Source organism: Megalobrama amblycephala, linkage group LG18 (genome assembly GCF_018812025.1).
Source record: "Megalobrama amblycephala isolate DHTTF-2021 linkage group LG18, ASM1881202v1, whole genome shotgun sequence".
NCBI lineage: Eukaryota > Metazoa > Chordata > Actinopteri > Cypriniformes > Xenocyprididae > Megalobrama > Megalobrama amblycephala.
In genome coordinates, this window is record NC_063061.1 from 17,581,293 (window position 1) to 17,604,653 (window position 23,361).

The 23,361-nt window shown below is 34.8% G+C and overlaps 1 protein-coding gene and 2 non-coding genes across 4 annotated transcripts; 1 reads left to right on the forward strand and 2 right to left on the reverse strand.

The window, feature by feature from the left end:
- Positions 1–1,342: 1,342 nt before the first annotated feature.
- On the reverse strand, positions 1,343–22,348 carry zgc:152891 (uncharacterized protein LOC767741 homolog). Of its 2 annotated transcripts, none has more exons than XM_048167086.1 (15): positions 22,205–22,348; positions 21,128–21,301; positions 13,061–13,274; positions 12,890–12,971; positions 11,225–11,314; positions 10,991–11,106; positions 10,728–10,900; positions 10,501–10,644; positions 10,191–10,394; positions 7,537–7,623; positions 7,273–7,442; positions 7,078–7,199; positions 2,286–2,386; positions 2,012–2,182; positions 1,343–1,907 (listed from the first exon to the last, which is right to left on the reverse strand). In XM_048167086.1, exons 2-15 carry the CDS (start codon positions 21,287–21,289, stop codon positions 1,728–1,730), a joined length of 2,016 nt encoding a protein of 671 aa, XP_048023043.1. In that variant the 5' UTR covers positions 21,290–21,301; positions 22,205–22,348; the 3' UTR covers positions 1,343–1,727. The 2 variants fall into 2 exon arrangements, with proteins under 2 accessions (XP_048023043.1, XP_048023044.1); XM_048167087.1 differs by having other exon boundaries at positions 13,061–13,278.
- A 296-nt stretch (positions 22,349–22,644) lies between these two features.
- trnae-cuc lies at positions 22,645–22,716 on the reverse strand. Its single transcript has one exon. It is a non-coding gene; the product is annotated as a tRNA-Glu (tRNA).
- Positions 22,717–23,214: 498 nt separating this feature from the next.
- On the forward strand, positions 23,215–23,286 carry trnaw-cca. The gene has a single exon. It is a non-coding gene; the product is annotated as a tRNA-Trp (tRNA).
- The last annotated feature ends 75 nt before the right edge of the window (positions 23,287–23,361 follow it).

Sequence of the window (23,361 nt, forward strand, 5' to 3'; positions counted from 1 at the left end):
TATTTTTGAGGTCATATTTGAAAAACGTATAACTTTATCATTATCATTATCAGTATTAAATGGTTAGTTCACCCAAAAATGAAAATAATGTCATTTATTACTCACCCTCATGCCGTTCCACACCCGTAATACCTTTGTTAATCTTCGGAACACAAATTAAGATATTTTTGTTGAAATCCGATGGCTCAGTGAGGCCTGCATAGCCAGCAATGACATTTCCTCTCTCAAGATCCATTAATGTACTAAAAAAAAATATTTAAATCAGTTCATGTAAGCACAAATGAATCAGCGGGTTGAATCATGATTCGGATCACTTGTCAAACCGCCAAACTGCTGAAATCACGTGACTTTGGTGCGCCAAACCGCTGATTCGACACAGATGATTCATAACGCTCTGAAGCTTCCTGAAGCAGTGTTTTGAAATCGGTCAAAAAAATATTCTCGTCGCTTTATAATATTAATATTGAACCACTGTACTCACATGAACTGATTTATATATGTTTTTAGTTCATTAATGGATCTTGAGAGAGGAAGTGTCATTGCTGGCTATGCAGGCCTCACTGAGCCATCGGATTTCAACAAAAATATCTTAATTTGCGTTCTGAAGATGAACGAAGGTCTTACGGGAGTGGAACGGCATGCGGGTGAGTAATAAATTACATTATTTTCATTTTTGGGTGAACTAACCCTTTAAAGATTAGTTCACTTTTAAATACACTTTTCCTGATAAATTTACTCACCCCCATGTCATCCAAGATGTTCATGTCTTTCCGTCAGTCGAAAAGAAATGAAGGTTTTTGAGGAAAACATTCCAGGATTATTCTCCTTACAGTGGATTTCAATGGCTACCAACAGGTTGAAGGTCAAAATTACAGTTTCAGTGCAGCTTCAAGGGCTTTAAACGATACCAGATGAGTAATAAGGGTCTTATCTTGCGAATCGATCAGTCATTTTCGAAAAAAATACAACCGTTTATGCTTTATAAACAAAATATCACTTTGAACGTACTTTCCGCTTCCGCATTCTTCATAACGCTTACGCTGAATGTCCTACGCCTTCCCTATTCAAGTTATGGAAAAAAACGAAACTGACGCCGCGTTCGTTCCGTAAGTAGAATGTTTATAAATTTAAAAAACGTTTTATCTCAGAATTCTGACTTTTTTCTCATAATTGGGAGCGTACATCTCGCAATTATGAGAAAAAAGTCAGAATTTTGAGATAAAAAGTTTTTTTATTCAGTGGCGTAAACAAGCTTCCATAGATAGCTGCACATTTTCTGTTATAGCAGGTTTTTAGAGTAAACTGATATATTTTAGGTTAATCAGTGAATGAGAGACTAAAACCTTTTGGTATTGTATTACTTTTTATTTGTATTGTCTTTGGAAAATGAATGATGCATATATTCATCATAGGATCCTGTAATAAACACAGCACAGTTGATTTTTAATCAACAGCAGCCTACTGTTGAAAGCAAGCCCAAAATATCAAACCTCAAACTTTTAAAGCTGTAAATGTAAGTATAGTTGAAATTGAGACAAAACATCTACTGTGACTTAGAAGCATACATTTAAAATGCAGACACAAATTTAATACATATCACTGAGGATACACTTTGTAACTGCAGTGGCAGATGAACAGTGGCAAAACACCAAGTTGTAGTACTGTAAACACGTGGCCTTACAGTTACACTCTGACATTTTAATTCATGATTCAACTGCAAAGTGAACTCAAATAGTCACGCTGTTCTCAATGTAGTCTGGAGACAGGTACGGATAGGGCAACACCAGCTGGCTGTTCCTGTTTGCGATTTCTTCTGCTATCATCTTCAGCTCTCTCTGGACCTCCTCCACAAGCTTGACGGTCGCACCACTGCAGAAGTACCACTCACTATAATGGCACAAGGGTACCTATAGAGGAAGTAATGGTTAGATGAACATCACATCTGCATCCTACAGTAAATATAGTGTAAAGTCCATGCAGCGATACTCTGGAGGCCAGTGTTAACACTCACAAAGTCAATGGCAGGCTGTGACAGTAGAGATAGGACACTTAGGACGTGGCAAGAGGAGTTCACCTCCGGAAGGAAGGAGAAAAGGTCCTCCTCAGACACTGAGTTTTTGGTCTGAGAAGGGGGGCGTGACATGGATGGTGGAGTGTTCGGAATCCAAAGGTTATAATCCAGCTAAACGTGGAGACAGGAAAATGAGTTAAGTACATTTGAATTTAAGTTGACATAAAATGCTGTTCTGGAGAACTGCTGTCCATTTATTAATCAGTGAACATACCTGAGAGAAGTTCACAGCTGCATGAAGTGCTGAGCAGGAGAAGATCATCATGGTAACAAACTTGCACATTTCGGATGCGGTCTGAAATGACTGTGGAACTCCTGGAGAACATGATATGAAGGTAAAGATCATTGTACATCTCTTTGAAGAACAAATGGAGTAGATGGATCACGATAAAGTGTTCACGATAAAGAATCTTTTAAAAATCGAATTTAAAATATTTTAAGCTCTTAGAAGCCAAATCTTTGTATTCATGTTATGATTTTGAACATTTATCAATTGAATTAAATTTAATGACTCTAATGTGGTGTAACCATCAAGTAAAACATAATGAAATATTTTCCTTATACCTTGAATACATAATAAAAAAAAACATATTATAAGTATGTAAGCTATACATTTCTTTTCTTCATATACCATGAATTATTCATTCATAAAAAATGTTTTTTGGAGTTGCACGACATGACATTTTACAACCTGAACTAATCTAGCCTGGTCGTAAAAAGGTCAAATTATCTGATGTTTTTGAGACATTTGCAAAGAAAAAAACAATAAAAGATTACATACATTAATTAAGGTTTTCTTTTCCAGAATTTCATTCAAATTATCTAATATTTTAAGAGATCTTTCTTAAGAAATAATAATAATAAAAGATAATTCCAAACTACTTAACAAACTACTTTCTTTTTTAAGAATTTAATCTTAATGACACTTTTTGTCTTCATTATGATATCAGTACAGAATCTCACTTTATGCCCCAAAAATATCCAAAATTGAGAAATTTGAATGTATGAATTGCATTTTTTATGTATTGAAAAATCATTTCTTTAATATATTAAAAGGTTAGTTCACCCTAAAATTTTAATTTCTGTCATTAATTACTCACCCTCATGTCGTTGAACACCTGTAAGACCTTCGTTTATCTTCGGAACACAAATTAAGATCTTTTTGATGAAATCTGAGAGGTTTTTTATCTTCCATAGAAAGCAACGAACTTTACTCACCGTCAAGCCATCCTAGGTCGTCTTCTTCCTTTTTTCTTTCTGATAAATACAATTGCAGAAATATTAACAAATATCCTGACACATCCAAGCTTTATAATGGCAGTGATAGGGTTCAATGAGTATGAGCTGAACAAAGTGCTTTCATCCATCATAAATATGTGCTCCACATGGCTCCAGAGTGTTAATAAAGGCCTTCTGAAGCGAAACGATGCATTTGTGTAAAATAAATATCCATATTTAACAAGTTATAAAGTCAAATATCGAGCTTCTGTATACAAGTTACGAAGAAAGTGTAAACTGGCGTCATGTCAGATACACTTTTTCCGTAAGTTTAATAGGGAAGGCGCATGACATAGGCCCTGTCCCAAATGGCGCACTTCATGTGGACTTTCGGTCTCGTGGACTTAAATTGCGCGTGCTCGCCGAGTCTACGAGTCCGTAGGCCGTCCCATTCAGCATTTTAACGCTCTGAAGTGTGCTCAGCAGCGCCCCCTTTGTACCCTTGAAGCGGTCTTCCGCGAAGCCCACATAGATGCAGGCTCCGCGCACTTTAACTACCCAGGAATCCTTGCGAAATGCCAATCAGACAACGGATGGGAGGAGATTTCGCTCAAGAGCAATTGATGACATGGCTGAGAAGAAAATATTTAAGTGTAGGTATCATTACGGTTTTTATGATTTATAGGTGTACATTTTACCAGTTGTTACCTACAGTTTATACAAACATTATGGTCATCGACCAGTGGTTGATATCTCAAACTTAATAATAGCGCGTTGAATAATACGATCGCATTATGATTCATTAAATAAATAGAACCGAATGTCAGGGCTTTACTGAGTCATATGTAAACCTAGTATTTATATTTAAACCTGTGAATTCATCTGAAACTCACGCACATGTTTATCATGTGTTAAAATTGTTATCTTAGTTCAAATGGAACATTATGTATTATTACAACTGTATACATTATTTAAATAAGTACAGTACAGTCCAAAAGTTTGGAACCACTAAGATTTTTAATGTTTTTAAAAGAAGTTTCGTCTGCTCACCAAGGCTACATTTATTTAATTAAAAATACAGTAAAAACAGTAATATTGTGAAATATTATTACAATTTAAAATAACTGTGTACTATTTAAATATATTTGACAAAGTAATTTATTCCTGTGATGCAAAGCTGAATTTTCAGCATCATTACTCCAGTCTTCAGTGTCACATGATCCTTCAGAAATCATTCTAATATGCTGATCTGCTGCTCAAGAAACATTTAATGTGTACAATTGTAAAAAATATTTGTGTACAATATTTTTTTTCAGGATTATTTGATGAATAGAAAGTTCAAAAGAACAGTGTTTATCTGAAATCTAATCTTTTGTAACATTATAAATGTCTTTACTGCCACTTTTGATTGATTTAATGCATCCTTGCTGAATAAAAGTATTCATTTCTTTAATTTCTTTTCAAAAAAATAAAAATAAAAATTCTTACTGACCCCAAACTTTTGAACGGTAGTGTATAATGCTACAGAAGCTTTGTATTTCAGATAAACGCTGTTCTTTTGAACTTTCTATTCATCGAGGAATCCTGAAAAAAAAAAGTACACAACTGTTTTCAACATTGAAAATAATCATAAATGTTTCTTGAGCAGCAGATCAGCATATTAGAATGATTTCTGAAGGATCATGTGACACTGAAGACTGGAGTAACGGTGCTGAAAATTCAGCTTTGCATCACAGGAATAAATTACTTTGTCAAATATATTTAAATAGTACACAGTTATTTTAAATTGTAATAATATTTCACAATATTACTGTTTTTTACTGTATTTTTAATTAAATAAATGTAGCCTTGGTGAGCAGACGAAACTTTTTTTAAAAACATTAAAATTCTTAGTGGTTCCAAACTTTTGGACTGTACTGTATGTATATATTGTCTAATGCCCAAGTGGCATAAGCAAAAGCAGGCTGTGTAGTTGACATGGAGATAATATTTTGCAAAAGAAAAGAAACCTGTTCTCGATGCTAAATATTATCCCCGAACCTGCAGCTCCTGTCAAAAAACAACCAGACCGTTATTTCCGGCGTGCCGATCGAGTCTGTCCCAAAAATACTTCTCAATGCGCCCTCGTGAACTCGCGCCAAGGGCCCTATAGGTCTGCACTACATGACGTCACCAAAGTGTGGACTCTGAGGAAGTCCACAAGTCCAGAGTGTGCCATTTGGGACAGGGCCATAGCATAAGCTTTGTGAACTGCAAGAGTTTTACAATTTCTGCGTACGTTGAATACGGAAGGCGGTCTGGCAGAAGCTTGATACTTGACTTCAAAACTTGTTTAAATATGGATTTTTTTTTTTTACACAAACGCATCGCTTTGCTTCAGAAGGCATTTATTAACCCCCCGGAGATGTGTGGAGTACACGTTTATGATGGATGGATGATAATGCACTTTGTTCAGCTCACACTCAGTGAACCCTATCACTGCCATTATAAAGCTCGGATGCGTCAGGATATTTATTAATATTTCTCAGATTGTCTTCGTCAGAAAGAAGAAATTCATATACACCTAGGATGGCTTGAGGGTGAGTAAAGATTGGGCTAACTTTCATTTCAAAGTGAACTAATCCTTTAATGTTATGAATACTTTTTGTGTGCAAAAACAAAACAAAAATAACTTTTTTTCTTTACCCTGTCAGGCTCGAACACAGTTGATTCAGTGAAGGCAGTTCAGCTCTTCTGTGTTTACATCTGAACGCCGGCTCAGTATTGGCCGACGCTGTTCACGTGAGCAGCACAACACATGCGTGTGATGCTGACGCAGGAGCCGGCCAATAATGAACCGGCGTTCTGGCGTAGAACCTGAAAGCGCTGAACGTAAACAGTAAGAGAATGACACGGAAGAGAAGATATTGTTGAATAAAGTCATTATTTTTGTTTTGATTTTGCACAAAAAAAGTATTCTTTTCGCTATGTTGACTATTTTAAAGATGTTTTTACTACTTCTCTGGACCTTGAATATGGCAATTATGTTGCTTTCTCTGGAAGATAAAAAAACCTCTTGGATTTCATAAAAAATATCTTAATTTGTGTTCTGAAGATGAAAGTTTTTACGGGTTTGGAACGACATGAGGGTGAGTAATTAATGACAGAAATTTCATTTTAGGGTGAACTATCCCTTTAAAACCAGTGTATCTATTCTGGTATGTTACAGGAAATGTCTGAATTTGGTAACTGAGAGGTGACTGAGGGTCTGACTCATGTGAGGAATACAGTAACAGTGTTTTCTCATTTAGCCTGGATTAAAGAATTGCCAGTTTAATCTTTAATCTTATTCAATTTATTCTGCTTTTCTCATGTTAGCTGTATGAGGCAACTGTGTCTAAGGTCATGAAGGTCAACAACACATTACATGTATCCACTAATGCATATGCATACTTAGCATGTGTAATTCTTTTTAGGATTTATAGCGCCATTGGTCACTATACTGTATGTTAAACTATGACAGTGAATCATGTGTAGAAGTTTCTGTCAGAGCTCTGTGTGGTAGTTTTCATGTTCTGTTCGAGTGACCTGACAAAACTTATCCTTAAAGAGAAAAAATATTGCCTATGTTTTATCTAATTGTGCATTCAGGGGTTATTTATTATTAGAGGCATGGAATAGTCTCCAGGAAAGTTCAACAGGTTAGTTCGAGGCTGGATCCTTTACCTTCAGTAAACTCTCTGTCAACTTGATTAACTTTGACTCATATTGGTCTCTTTATGTGGTCTAACTGTCATTCCCCTACAAACCTATGTGAGTGAGGCCGAGGAATCCCTCCGTGAAGATCTCTCTAATCCAGTTCTGTAGTTCACAGTCATGCTGGATGTCCTCATCGTTACAGTAATACAAACGAATCCAGCTTGCAACAAACCTGAATGGGAAATGCAAATCATGTGCTCACTTCAAACCTAAAGACGCAGATTCAGATAATGCTGATGATGTACCTGTGTAGAGCGTCCCAGACCCTGAGAGCATCTTGTGCGTAATAGCAGATAGGTAGTGCATCAAGACCTCTCTCTCTAATGTCATCTGGCACACACATTGAGCTGTAGCGGAGGCGTTGTGTTCCTCGAACAATCAGCTGCGGAATTGCCTCCAGACCACAGGCTATTGACTATAGAGAACCGAAACAGAAACTGTGTAAAATTAAACTAAATCTCTCTTTCACTCCCTTCACAGAGTAAACAGTAGATAATAAACACACCAACCTTGTCGAAAACACCTTTTGTGGCCAGAAGAGTGGCTCTAGCCTGAATGTTAATCTGAAGTGTGCTGCGGATATGAGGCATCAGGAGCTGAAAAACAAAGGCACAAGTTACAGGTTTAGCTAAAGAAATCAAACATTCACTCTCAAGTGCAATCATGTTGAGGCCCAACTCTTTAAAGCAGTACATGAACATGTCTGTAATGAGAAAAAAAACTTTTGGGGTTTACTATGGGAGCCCATTTCTACCTTATAAGAAAGAAACATGCTTTGGAAAATCATAATTATGACATAAAAAGTAAAAAATATAAGAAATTATTAAGCCATAATTAAGAGATAAAATGTCAAAATTATGACATGGCAAAAGGAAACCCATTTCTGCCACATAAGAAAAAAAAATTATGCTTTGATAAACCATAATTCTGAAATAAAAAGACGAAATTATGACATTCTAAATTGCAATTATGAGAGTAATTCGCAATAATGAGGGTAACGAGAGTAATAAGTCTAAATTAGTATAAAAAGTCCCAATCATGATATAAAAAGTCAATCATTACATTAAAATTATACTTTTCGTGACATGACTTTTTATTGCATAATTTTGATTTATATATCATAATTATAATTTGCCAAAGCATGCTATTTGTTAGAAGATATTTGGCAGAAATGGGCTTCCATACAATTATGAAATAAAAGTTTACAAAAATAGTTTTTTGTTAAATTATGGTTTTCATCTCATAATTTAGACATTTTATGTAATAATTTTGACTTTGTAATCTCATAATTATGACTTAGTATCTCATAATCGACTTTTTATGCAATAATTATGATTTTTATGTCATAATTACGATTTACCAAACCATGATATTTGTTTAATATTGTGGCAAAAAATGGGCTGCCATATAATTATGAAATAAAAGTTTATGAAAAATGACCTTTTTTTTGTTAAATTATGGATTGCATCTCATAATTTTGATTTTGTAACCTCATAATTATGACTTAGTATATAATAATTGACTTTTTAGACAATAATTATGACTTTTATGTCATAATTACGATTTATCAAAGCATGATATTTGTTTAATATTGTGGCAGAAATGAGCTTCCATATAATTATGAAATAAAAGTTTACAAAAATTATGGATTTCATCTCATAATTTTGATTTTGTAACCTCATAATTATGACTTAGTATATAATAATTGACTTTTTAGGCAATAATTATGACTTTTATGTCATAATTACGATTTACCAAAGCATGATATTTGTTTAATATTGTGGCAGAAATGAGCTGCCATATAATTATGAAATAAAAGTTTACAAAAAAATGACTTTTTTTTTGTTAAATTATGGATTTCATCTCATAATTTTGATTTTGTAACCTCATAATTATGACTTAGTATATAATAATTGACTTTTTAGGCAATAATTATGACTTTTATGTCATAATTACGATTTACCAAAGCATGATATTTGTTTAATATTGTGGCAGAAATGAGCTTCCATATAATTATGAAATAAAAGTTTACAAAAAAATGACTTTTTTTTGTAAAATTATGGATTTCATCTCATTTTTTTGACTTTTTATGTCATAATTATGATTTTGTAACCTCATAATTATGACTTAGTATATAATAATTGACTTTTTAGTCAATAATTATGACTTTTATGTCATAATTACGATTTACCAAAGCATGATATTTGTTTAATATTGTGGCAGAAATGAGCTTCCATATAATTATGAAATAAAAGTTTACAAAAAAATGACTTTTTTTGGTAAAATTGTGGATTTCATCTCATAATTTTGACTTTTTATGTCATAATTATGATTTTGTAACCTCATAATTATGACTTAGTATATAATACTTAACTTTTTAGGCAATAATTATGACTTTTATGTCATCATTACGATTTACCAAAGCATGATATTTGTTTAATATTGTGGCAGAAATGAGCTTCCATATAATTATGAAATAAAAGTTTACAAAAAAATGACCTTTTTTTGTAAAATTATGGATTTCATCTTATAATTTTGACTTTTTATGTCATAATTATGATTTTGTAACCTCATAATTATGACTTAGTATCTCATAATTTACTTTTTATGCAATTATTATGACTTTTATGTCATAATTACGATTTACCAAAGCATGATTTTCTTTCTTATGTGGTGGAAACGCTTCCATATATTTCCTTTTTTTTTTTTTTTTTTTTAAAAATCAACCTTCTCTTTTAGGGTTGCTTAGGCCACAAGAATAATAATTAATAACTATACTGACTAAACAATGGTCAGTATAGACACTGCATGATTACTTTTTTTTTTATTTTTATTAAGGTGTTGCCCTCCCAGAGCACCTCAAATATCTGGGAAAAATGCAAAGAATAATAAAAAACACCCATTTTTCACACAGCAAAAAAAATAAAAAAATAATAATAATTAAATAAATAAATAACTAGATTTTATTATATATATATATATATATATATATATATATATATATATATATATATATATAGAGAGAGAGAGAGAGAGAGAGAGAGAGAGATATTTATTATAAACTATTTCACTTTGGCCTTCAGGGCTTCTGTAAATAACTCTTCTGCAGAGAAGATTAATTTATTTGTTCTGTATCTTTAGGTTGAGCATTGTCTGTTTCTACCTGGTGTAGAGGATGAATCTCCGGCAGCTGTCTGAGAGTGGCGGTACAGCACACCTCTCCTAAAAGATGAGTGCGCAAGAAATGGGAAAGTAGTTGATGGACCATGAAATCTGAATTACGGACCCACATCTTTGCTAACAACCAATCCGGTGCAGCATCAGACGGCAAGAAAACAGGATTCTGTGGACCAGGAGCCTGTTGAAGCTGAAATATTGAGTTTAATATATTTCAGCTTTCAATAAAATTCAGCCAAAAGAGATTTTTGTGTAACTAATCACAGATTGCTGACTATTACAATATAAAACCATACTTGTATAGCAATAGGCTTTAGTTCTCCATGTCTGTTGTAATGCAGCAAACATAAAGGAGCAGACAAGTAGGTCTGTTTCCCATTGACAATATTAGCAGGCAGCTGATCAAGCACTTCATAATCCAGAAGATACACATGTCCTCTCTGTGGAAAATACAAGTTATAAACAACAACAATTATGTTACAAAGTCATAAATACAGACGCCCCCAAATTCACACAAACACACCTCCATCTCCTGCTCCAATGATGAGTCCTCTGGTAGAAAAGGTCTGACCATCTCTGAAGTGACAGACAGATTAGGTGGCAGGTTATGGATCTTTTTGATACACAAAGGATTGCAACCATTGAGGCACTGATATCCAAAGAACGCATCCTCGTGCCAGTGAGCCTGAACATATCCTACAAGAAAAATGAGAGATAAAAAAGATTTATTTTTGCATTTACCTTTGTTTTATGTATTGTAAAATGCACATTATTTGTTTGCCATACCAGCAATTGTGTTCTCCCTTCCATTGAAAACGAAGAATGTCTCAAGTTCCTGTAGGCTGCCCCAAGATGTTTTTCTTTCAATTAAACCCTTTATGTAGTGCACATTGTGAACTGGGCTGACAGAAAAAACAGAGTGACAATATCCCACTGTCAATTTCAGTTCAGGTGACATAAGAATTAATTCATTAATGTCAAACTAGTTTGTAGTGAAGCTTTAATATAGTGAAACCATACCGTTTACGGACGTAAGTCAAGTTGAGTCCTAGAGATGTCACACTGGACATGTCTACACAGTGAGGACCACCTTCAACAAATGTGCCCCACCTACAGATAAAAAAAACAAACAACTTCTTTATTAACTAATAAAAAAGATGAAAGGACAAGTACAGCTGCACGATTAATCGTTGAAAGATCACGATCTCGATTTAAACACCTATTAAAACTTTTGACAAAATCACACCAGAACATTCAAATTTGTGTTCGCGCTGCCGTTGACCCAGAGAGAGCATAGAGCAGTTATGATGTATGGGCAGTGTTGGGGGTAACACATTACAAGTAACTAATGTAATCAGATTACTTTTTCAAGTAACTAGTAAAGTAATGTATTACTTATAAATTTACAATAAAATTTTTCAAATAAGTAACTTAAGTTACTTTGTCTTCACATTTATTGCCCTAAAGTTCTTCTGTCCCCATGTTGAAAGAAATCGAGAGTAAGTGCAGAGGCGTTGTGTGTTAACATGATGGTTATTGTAGTTCTAGACTAAATCATCTCACTGGCACAAAAACAGAGTCAGTATTTCTCAAAATGAAAAAAAAAAAACGGTGAATCTCAGAATATTCGACAAACCTGCAATAATTAAATATATTGAATTAAACAAATATACTTTATGTATTTAATATCACTTTATTAATCAATGTCTTCAATGATCCAATTCAACCATACTAATAAGCAAAAAAGAACTTTAGGAAAACATCACATTTGTGATCAGCTTGAGGCATATTCATTTCACTTTTGGGGTGAAAGGGCCTTTACATTTGCCAAAAATATAACTTTTTTGTTATTAAAAAACAAACAAGCAAGCCCAGCCCAGGTGAGAATAAGTAACGCAAAAGTAATGTAACGCAACTAGGTAAAAAGTAACTAAGTAACACAATTAGATACTTTTTTTAGGGAGTAACGCAATATTGTAATGCATTACTTTTCATAAAAAGTAACTACGTAATGCAATTAGTTACTTTTTTTAGGGAGCAATGCAATATTGTGATGTATTACTTTTAAAAGTAACTTTCCTCAACACTGTGTATAGATATGAAACAGCTTCAAAAATAGTCTTTTTAACCACACAGTATCGTTATTTCTGCGTTGTAAATTTTCAAATTATCAAAAAAAAAGTTCAGTTATAGATCGGATTTAAACGCTGTTGTCTACGGAAGCGATTATAATTGAGCAAACCACATTTTGAAGTAATTTGGTGCTTCAAATAACGACTGTATTGATTACATCATTGTGTTACTTGGTGGCGACAAGTGATTGTAAAAAAAAGTATTTGCCATTTACTCATTCTGTCAAGAGATTTGTTCAAAAAGGCTGATTCATCCAGTAAGGAAACAAGCAAAGTATTGTGGGTTATGGGTTAAAGTGCCTCAGCTGGTATTGCAGTGAGTCATTGAATCATTCATTCAAAACGATTTTTAAAAAATAATTCATTCAACTTAATTGAACATTTTAAATAGAATGCAGCAATTAACATTTTGTCAGAACTTCTGTTATTTTGTTTAGTTGTCTGTTCAGAATCATGTGAGAATCGTGATCTCTATTTGAAACCAAAAAATCGGGATTCTTAATTTATTCAGTATCCTGCAACTCTTAATGATGTATAAAAAAAAATGTTTTACCTGATAAACTGTTGTTTATGTTGGAGATCCCTCTCCCTGTGATCAGTTAGGATTGGTAATGTTTCCTCCTTTTTCAGACACACTAAAAGAATTGTGGGAAAGATTGAGAGAATTTGCTATGAGGTAAGAAAATAAAGAAAGAAAGAAAGAAAATAGACAGAAACAGCTCACCTTTCTCATTCCGAAGCTCAACATAACCATCTGCCGTCCTTATCCATTTATGACAAGGAAAAACCTCCATCTCGGCATCCTCAGCACTCCTTCTGACCAGCACATCCCGACAGTGCCAGTCCAGGTCTGGAAAGCCAGGCTGCGCCTCAAGACGGAGTTTCAACAGAACCACTACGCCAACTTCCTCTTTAGGCTTGATGACAACTGTACAGGCCTGTCTCAAAAAGATAAACAGCACATTTGCATGCATTCATGCTAGATTAATTTACTATGGGGTCACAGTCCGAAAGAACGCTGCCATAGTGAATGAGTCTGTTAACAGTCAGCTGATACAGTGCACAGCATAAATGAGTAAACCCCCTCTGAACAAATTCAAAAGATGTATTTTCTTTATGAACACTAATACAATTCATGGAATGATGGCAAAACTAAAATGTATTAAACATATACATAATAACAACTGAGAAATACAGTACAGTCCAAAAGTTTGGAACCACTAAGATTTTTAATGTTTTTAAAAGAAGTTTTGTCCGCTCACCAAGGCTACATTTATTTAATTAAAAATACAGTAAAAAACAGTAATATTGTGAAATATTATTACAATTTAAAATAACTGTGTACTATTTAAATATATTTGACAAAGTAATTTATTCCTGTGATGCAAAGCTGAATTTTCAGCATCGTTACTCCAGTCTTCAGTGTCACATGATCCTTCAGAAATCATTCTAATATGCTGATCTGCTGCTCAAGAAACATTTATGATTATTTTCAATGTTGAAAACAGTTGTGTACTTTTTTTTCCAGGATTCCTCGATGAATAGAAAGTTCAAAAGAACAGCGTTTATCTGAAATACAAAGCTTCTGTAGCATTATACACTACCGTTCAAAAGTTTGGGGTCAGTAAGAATTTTTATTTTTATTTTTTTGAAAAGAAATTAAAGAAATGAATACTTTTATTCAGCAAGGATGCATTAAATCAATCAAAAGTGGCAGTAAAGACATTTATAATGTTACAAAAGATTAGATTTCAGATAAACACTGTTCTTTTGAACTTTCTATTCATCAAATAATCCTGAAAAACATATTGTACACAAATATTTTGTACAATTGTACACATTAAATGTTTCTTGAGCAGCAGATCAGCATATTAGAATGATTTCTGAAGGATCATGTGACACTGAAGACTGGAGTAATGATGCTGAAAATTCAGCTTTGCATCACAGGAATAAATTACTTTGTGAAATATATTCAAATAGAAAAGAGTTATTTTAAATTGTAATAATATTTCACAATATTACTGTTTTTTACTGTATTTTTAATTAAATAAATGTAGCCTTGGTGAGCAGACGAAACTTCTTTTAAAAACATTAAAATCTTACTGGTTCTAAACTTTTGGACTGTACTGTATATGTCATTAATAGCCATAAAATAAGTAAATTAGCCAATTTAGTTTAAATGAAGGATTGCAGAAATGAACACACCCTAGATTAATTCAACAAATGTATAATATTCCATAACTTGCCCTCCATAACTTTGAATATACTGCTCTGACCCTTCTTGGCACGGAGTGTACAAGTTCATGACAAATTGTCACATCTGTCCTGTTTAACTCCAGGATGATGAGCTCCTTAAACGCCCTGGGGCCGTATTCACAAAACATTTTATCTTACCACTAAGAGTTCTCCTATATAGCAGTAAAAGTTCTTAGCTATAGAGTTTTCTCTTAAAACCTATTCACAAAGCTGCTGAAACAAACTTTTACTAAGGAATAGACAGAAGTCTTAAGCTAAGAGTAAGGGCGGGGTTGACCTCGTTGCTATGGAGTATACACACAGTGATTGGCTGATGGGGGAGGAGTCAGCGATCTAATCATAGACATATTGTAGAATGAGGTGTCATGTTTCCATATTAAAATAAAGGTTTTAAAACACAAATATTGCCCTATTCAAATAAAGGTTTTTTAATAAAATTTTACCATATTCAAAAAAAAGTAGGGTTGTCCAGATCCGATCACGTGATCGGAAATCGGGCCCGATCACGTGGTTTCAGACTCGATCGGAATCGGACGTTACCTCCCGATCAGGACTCGGATATATATGTATTAGGGGTGCAACGGTTCTCAGTAAAAAATCGAACCCTACGGTTCTCCACTTACGGTTCGGTACGCACTTGCACCGCGGTCCATCTCGAATGACGACGCATCTATTGGTTAATGGTTTGTTTAAAATAGCAACGTGGAAAACAGACAGACAGAGTTCAAATAATGTATGTTTCAGTCGATGGATGCGCAAAACGTTACAACAACGATAATCAGAAAGCGTGGACCATAGAGGCGTGGACAAAACAGTCACTCTTTGTAAACTGTTAACTGCGAGTGCCGTCTGCTGTAATGTCCAGTCATTTACACCGCCATCACCCGGGTGTTGATACAGGTGAGACCTGAACAGCACACGTTGCTGTCTGTGTTTAAACTAAACTCATTTAAGCCTTGCTGATTTAAACCTTCAAGAACAAGACGCGAAAGAGAACTCGCACGCGCTGTGAGAAGATTTGTGTGCGCTCATCCGAAGCGCGCACACGCTAATTTCAGTCAGCGCGCAAATACTGAGTTCTCTTTCAAGTCTTGCGTTTCAGCGGACAAATTCATACAAAAATTATGTCAACATGCCCGTCTTAGCGAGTATCCTAGCAAACATAGTCGGTTATGTCTTAAGTGAACGTATATTAGTCGAGAAAGACAGCGCATGTGTAACAGTATACTGGATCGTGCATGTCTTATAGGGAAAAAAAACTATTCCTGCTGCCTGTTTTTAATGTTAAATCAAACAACAAATAACAAAGAAATCACTCACTGCTCTTGACTGAATAGTTTTTGTAACTTCAATAATGATTAATCTTTATTTATTTTATACAGTAAAGATAATATGCAGTGATATTTTATATTTGATTACTTTATCCATTTTCTGTATGTGAAAACGATTGTTAGATTCCTGAAAAACCTGAAAAGCACTGTTCCTGGATCTGTTTTTTTTCGCTCTTTATTCTTTTTCATGTATTATAGAAGTATCGGATCGGGACTCGGTATCGGTAGATACTCAAAATCAAATGACTCGGACTCGAGGGCAAAAAAACGTGATCGGGACATCCCTAAAAAAAAAGTTTTGTAGGCTAAGTGTCACTAATTAAACTAGTAATTGTCCTCTTGGATGTCTGCATTTCAAGAGAATGCAGTCTCTTGAAAGTGACAAATGATGTTTTATAAACAAATTTTGGAAGGAACACATTCAAACGGTCTTTCTAATCAGCTCGAGAGGAGGAATATATACACAGACGAGAGCCGACTCGCCTATAGTTACTTTGGCGGTTTTCTGCATCCCTCCACCACCCCGCTCCTCACTCTCGGCTGGGGATACGGGGATAACTTTGGGTTTTGGCTAAATTACAAGCTCGGAGCCCTCGATCCCCTTGGACAGCACACCAAATACACTTAGTATATTATTATTATTTTTTTGTTTTACTCTATTCAATTATTTGTAAATGTGAGGTCATGAAAACCACTGCCAAAGGTAATCTGACAATTTTTATTTATTTGTTAAAGATTTAGGCCTATTTTTGGCGTCTCATCGTAGATTCAAATCTATAAATCGATGTATTACATTTATGAAGAAAAAGTTCAGCACCCAAGGATCTATCGCTATTGCCTCAATAGTTTACAGTGTCTTTAGGTAGATTAGGACTGTTTGTGATTTTGTCTTAGTGACTTAGGAGTCCTTTTGACTACTCCTAACATTTCACAGACTAAGGAGCTAGTTTTAGCACTAAAATCCTTTGTGAAATACTCTTAGAGCAAAAATTTAGGACTCCTAAAATTAGGACTGACACGCACATTATTTTTAAGAGTTTCTCCTAAATTGGCAATTCAAGAGCTACTTTTAGCCTTAAGATGTTTTGTGAATACGGCCCCTGTTCTTTAATGGGGAGTGTTGCTCAACTCGTCTCTACAGAATCCCCCACAGGCGCTCAAGAGTGTTAAGATTGAGTGCAATACATGTCCACACAAGGTTTTTCACCTTCTGAGAATGCATATCTTCATTGTCATGTTGAATGCCCAACAATGCAGGAAATGAGGAAAGGGTTACAACTTCTGTTTCAAGTTTGTGTATTAAATTACACAGTGGTGTGGGAATTCATAACATTTTGGATGCTGTTAGATCCAAAATGATTGATTTGGTCTCATGAGACCAGAGTATTGATTCCCAGAATCTATATTTTGTAATTATGGGCTTTGGAAATAGCTAACTGACTTTACTGTGCTTTGTCTACAGAAGGTAGTTCCAGTGAGAAAAACAACCATGCATGTCATTTCTGCAGGCAGCATCTTACTCTGTGAGATAAACAGTTGCTCTTTTCATAGCTTTTGCTGGCTCTGAGACACTCGCTTGGTATTTCTCCTGCTCTTTGGCTAGCAAAAAAATCCCTCATCACTAAATGAAAGCTAAAAATGAAGGCCTGATTATTTCAGGGGCCTTGTCACAAGTCCATTTTTTTTATTTCTGTGTTACTTTTGCTATATGTTCACACTTAAAACAATGATTTGGTAATCCTTTTGTACCACTGTCCTCTGACAGTTCTCTCCTATAGTGCTTCCATTGTTGTCAGCATTAAGTCTGAGAATGATTCAGTGGGCTATATAACACTTTTAATTGTCAAGAAATTACTTCTCTTTAAATGTTTTGGTTACACATAACACATTGTTGATCAATTATTGCCTTAAACTTACACCAGAATTTTTTGTTTTGTTTTGTTTTATTTAGTAACTTTTAGGAGGGTATACTCATTTTTGCTACACAACATTTCATCACCTTGATAAGAAAATCTAATTTTCCTGAATAATTTTGACATGCTTCTTTGGTACATTATTAAGCAGACTTGCTGGAACATTATATCTGTAAAGAACCCTAACATGTCATGTCATGTCAAGTAATTGAGTTATTGCTGACTTTCAGAAGTTTCAGAGAGGGCGTACTCATTTATGCTGTGCACTGTACATGCTGGCATATCTAGTTGGGTTAGGTATGGGTTTAAGTGCCTCAGCAGGTACTGCAGTGACCTGTAGCTGTTAAGATACTATATGTTTTTTAGATTATTTACATTTAGGCATTTAGCAGATGCTTTTATCTAAACCTACTTACAACAAAAGGAATTTTTCAAAGAGCCAATATTATTCGTAACCTATACAATGCCAGGTTTGTTAGACAATTAGATTAGAAAGCAAGCTGCAGAAGAAGATGCAGAGAAAAAAGAGAAGTTTTTTTTTTTGTGCGGAGTGTGTGAATGTATGTGTGTAAATGCATTGGTTTAGGGGTGTTGCTAGTGTTGCATTGTTACAATGTCTGTGCTTAGTATGTTACCGTACAAAAGACGGTAAAGAAACTAATGCTTTTATTAATCAAGGATACATTAAATTAATCAAAAGTGACAGTAAAGAGATGATTTATATTTCAATTAAATGCTGTTCTTTTGAACTTTCAAAAAAATCCTTAAAAAAAGGTCTCACGGTTTTTTTAAACTGTTTTCATCATTGATAATAAAAAAAATGGTTCTGAAGCAGCACATTAGCATATCAAGATGATTTCTGAAGGATCATGTGACTGAAGACTAGGGGTGTAACGATACGCTCAGGTCACGATACGGTACGTATCTCGATACAGAGTTCACGATACGATACGTATCACGATATTTTGAACAAAATGAAACTGAAATTCAAACAAGATTTATTAAAAAAACATGAACAAATTTCAATAATTTTCCTTGTTGTACATACAAGATCACATTTCAATAAAATAAATAAATATAAAATTTTAATAAAAACCTTCTGTATTCAAATTAACAGTTGAATAGGGCTGTCTGTCACTGAAAAAAAAAATGTTAAATTTAACATGAACTTAGAATTATGAATAGGGGCCGTTCACATATCGCGTCTAAAAACGCGTGGAAGGCGCGGCCGCACCGCTTCTTCTTTCCAAAGCGCTTGTGCTCCTGTGGCGTCGGTCGTTGCTATGCAACCATGAACTGAGCTCTCCAAGAGGATCAGGATGTTTCTGCAAAGGATAAATGATTTCTAGCCCTTGCATTAGTTTTACTACGAGATATATTGATGGAGATAAGATATAAAAACCACCATGAACAGCTATGATCAGCTGTTCGGCTGAGCTTTTGATGTTTTGTTATGGAAAGGCCATAGCTGATCGGTTGATTCTTGTCACACGACCTGCGGTGCGCTTGCGGCATTCTGAGAAGTTGAGAATTGCATGCGCGTCGCGACCGCGTTGATCCCATTATGAGCGCGCCTGCCGCCCGGCTACATTTGAAAATAATAACTGACTTGCACGCGGGAAAGACGCAATATGTGAACGGCCCCTAACTTAAAGCAAAGCATCGCAAGCGTCTTTTGCTTTTCTGTGAGCACAGCTGTTGCTGTGCACTGCGGTGAAAGAAAGCCACGACTTTTCTCACGCGACCATGCAAGAGACTGACACGAGAAACGTTTAAACCTGCTTGCAAGATTCAATGTGTGCCCGAAACACTTACTGAACTAGAGAGCTGATTGAGACACACCATCTACGATAAATCGTTACACCCCTAATACTTATAGTAATTTAAAAATGTGGTAGCATTGGATCTGGACAGGAAGGATAACTCTGGGAGTTGGAAGGGGTGTGTCGCGATTCTGCCTTCTCACATCGCGATACAGGTTCGTGGACCTGCGTATCGCGATTTCGGTTTCATATCGCATATCGTTACAGCCCTACTGAAGACTGTAGTAATGATGCTGAAAAATCAGCTTTGATCACAGGAATAAATAACATTTTATAATATATTCAAATATAAAACAGTTAAATTGTAATAATATTTCACTATTTTGCCGTTTTTACCATATTTAAAAATATATATCAAACTTTTGAACAGAACTGTACATAATTATTTAATGTTTATTGTGTTATAATATTATTTACAACTACTTTTGTATTTGATATTAAAGAGTCTTTTTAGTTTTGGACATAAATAAGCACAATGTCTATGCGGTTCAAAAAGAATATACCTCCATGAAAGTAAAAGCCAAATACTGTTCCTTAATAACGAATTCAATTTTGAAACTGTATGGGCTTATGTTCTTATGATTGCATCGTATTTGTAACGGTTGAACCTGTACTGTTAACTTTCTTAAAGGGTTAGTTCACCCAAAAATGAAATTTCTGTCATTAACTACTCACCCTCATGTCGTTCCAAATCTGTAAGACCTTCGTTCATCTTCAGAACACAAATTAAGATATTTTTGATGAAATCCAAGAGGTTTCTCCCATTGAAAGCAACGAAATGACCAAAGGTCCAGAAAAGCAGTAAAGACATGGTTAAAATAGTCAACGTGACTACAGTGGTTCAACCTTAATGTTATGAAGAGACAAAAATACTTTTTGTTTGCAAAAACAAAACAAAAAGCAGTTGACGCAGTGAACGCAGTGCAGTGCTTCCAGATTCTATGTCAGAATGGCGACTTATTATTGGCTGGCTCCTGCGTCAGCATCACACACATGCGTTGTGGTGCTCACGTGAACAGCCTCTGCCAATAATAAGCGGCGTTTGTACGTAAACATGGAAGTGCTGCACTGAGTTCACTGCGTCAACTGCGTAGAAGACTGACAGGGAAGAGGAAAAACTGTTGAATAAAGTCGTTATTTTTGTTTTGTTTTTGTACAAAGTATTCTAATCACTTTATAAAAATAAGGTTGAACCACTGTAGTCATGTCGACTATTTTAACAATGTCTTTAGTACTTCTGTGGACCTTGAATGTGGAAATTTCGTTGCTTTCTATGGGAGATAATACTTCTTGGATTTCATCAAAAATATCTTAATTTGTGTTCCAAAGATAAACAAAAGTCTTGCGGGTTTGGAACAACATGAGGGTGAGTAATTAATGACAGAAATTTCATTTTTTGGGTGAACTAACACTTTAATTTCATCCTCAGAGCCATGTGACCTCTTCTCACAAAAGGCGAATATCTTACTGAGTCTGGCAAGAGACGCTGTTCCACTCTTACTGGAGGGCTCTCACACAGAGTACCAACCAAAGAGATCCAAACGCTGCCATAAGTTCCTGAGAGAGAAGATGCTGAGGTTCGAATGGTCACATGAAAGCCATCCATTTCCAGCATAGAGTTCCCAAGCATTAAAAGGTGCACCTATGAATGAAATCATTTGAGTTGAAAACAGCCAGACCTTTACAATATACACATTCACAAGAGCTCAAGACTGTTGAAATAAATGCAAAGCTTCCATGAAATCACAAGGACTCAAGATGACATTTTAAATAAAAATTAGAAGGGAACATAGCAAAATAATGTGCAAATGAAGAAGGAAACAAACAAATTTGAATGCAGAAGCAGGGGTGTGAAAGGAAAACAATAGGAAAATGATTTTTGTGGACGTGTAAGGAATATTCAAATGTTATCCAATGATAAGAAAGGTTAATTTCCAACTAACAGTGAGTTTGATACAAGATACACTTGATACTTGAATAAATGAATTTTCAAAACAGCAGGCAAAAAGGGCATAATCGTTTATGCAGGTGCATGAATCACAAAGACCTCAATGTAGCATATGTTTACTTTCTGATATGTAGTATGCTACATTATGTTAATAAATCGACATTTTCTCTAGGCTATGTTTTGTATTTTTACTCGTGTCTTTTTAATCTCTCATCGTGATCTTTAGAGGATGGTAACACCATTATGTTCGTTATTTGCAAATATTTGCATATTGATGTGACAAAAACGGCATTCCGTATTTGAATTGTAAATAATATACGTAATTTGCCAAAATAAAACAACTACATACCATCAAAAACTAAAGAAAAATCAAAACGACATAATTCACACCTTTTCTAATCTTTTAAAAGGTTTAAACATTATTTGATATCACCGATTTAATGCAATTTAAAGTAAATATCATTAGATTATTGCGACGTTTAGTGCTTTTCTTCTCATCAGTGCAATATTTTTCACGCGGGGTAACATGGCAAGATCAGTACAAAAAACAACAACACGAAAGACAGTGAATGTGCAAGTAAAAATGCATGAACTTACCGTCCCAACGCTTTAGCTGAAGATCTGAGCCGAGCGCACTGATGGTTACTGATGATTATCTCACCTCAACCGACCTCAACCAATCGCGTGCCTGAGGAGGCTAGGCGCGCTCTCTTCCGGATGTCCTTGGTGTTTATGGTTTTTATAATTAGGAGTTACGTGTCCTAAAGTGGTGTGTGAAACGTTGTGTAGTTATTGTAGTCTGCATAAGCTAGCTAACCTTTACTCTGACGTTCAATTTACATGCAGTGTAAGTAGATCACCAAATAATTATGTTCGTGCAATACTTATTTCTTACAAATGAGGTCCAAATAAAAGGGATGTATGTTATTATAACAACTAGTGTGTATACAATTGATTTGATGAGTGTTAAAGTTTATATATATATATATATATATATATATATATATATATATATATATATATATAAAAAGCTTATGTTCCCTGACCGGGAATCGAACCCGGGCCGCGGCGGTGAGAGCGCCGAATCCTAACCACTAGACCACCAGGGACATGTGTGTTCGTGTAAACACTAAGACTGATGTAGTCTTCCTAAAACATGAGCGTTCGGATTGAACGATTTTCAAAACTTTTTTATCTAGCGATATATGTTTTCCGCCGGTTTTATATAATGAAATCATATTTAAGTCTATCTTTACTGTCTGTTACTGTCTCATCTTTGGGAAACACCGTGAGCGTAGATAAAAGTTTTATAACTGATAAATGTGCTTTTCGAGATTGTGAAAAAGTTTTGTGATCCCAAGATACAATTTAATAAAATCTGAATGCATGGACTATGTGGATTTAAGTATTCCAGTTTGTCTTAGAAATCATGTGATGCATAGTTATGAAAAGGCTGCTGATAAGCTCATCCTTTGTGTGGTGACAAATTACAATAAAGAAAAGTTTTATGTACCCCTAAACAGCAGTAAAACTTAAAAACCAACCGTCGATAAATCATATAATCATGTATGATTTCATATGCATGTAATGTAACTAAAAAACCACAAGACCTCGTGGCGCAACGGTAGCGCGTCTGACTCCAGATCAGAAGGTTGCGTGTTCAAATCACGTCGGGGTCAATGTTTTTTTTTATTTTTTTATTAAATATAATAAAATGAACTTCTCAATGGAACGACAATTCGACGCCTTTATAA

Bases quoted from the DNA above. Each gene is read 5' to 3' on its own strand.
- zgc:152891 (XM_048167086.1), bottom strand. From the start codon at position 21,289: ATGCTTGGGAACTCTATGCTGGAAATGGATGGCTTTCATGTGACCATT. The intron at 10,395-10,500 runs GTATGGTTTTAT...TCAATATTTCAG, and splicing joins TAAAGCCTATTGCTATACAA to CTTCAACAGGCTCCTGGTCC. The intron at 7,443-7,536 runs GTTGGTGTGTTT...GGTTCTCTATAG, and splicing joins CAAAAGGTGTTTTCGACAAG to TCAATAGCCTGTGGTCTGGA.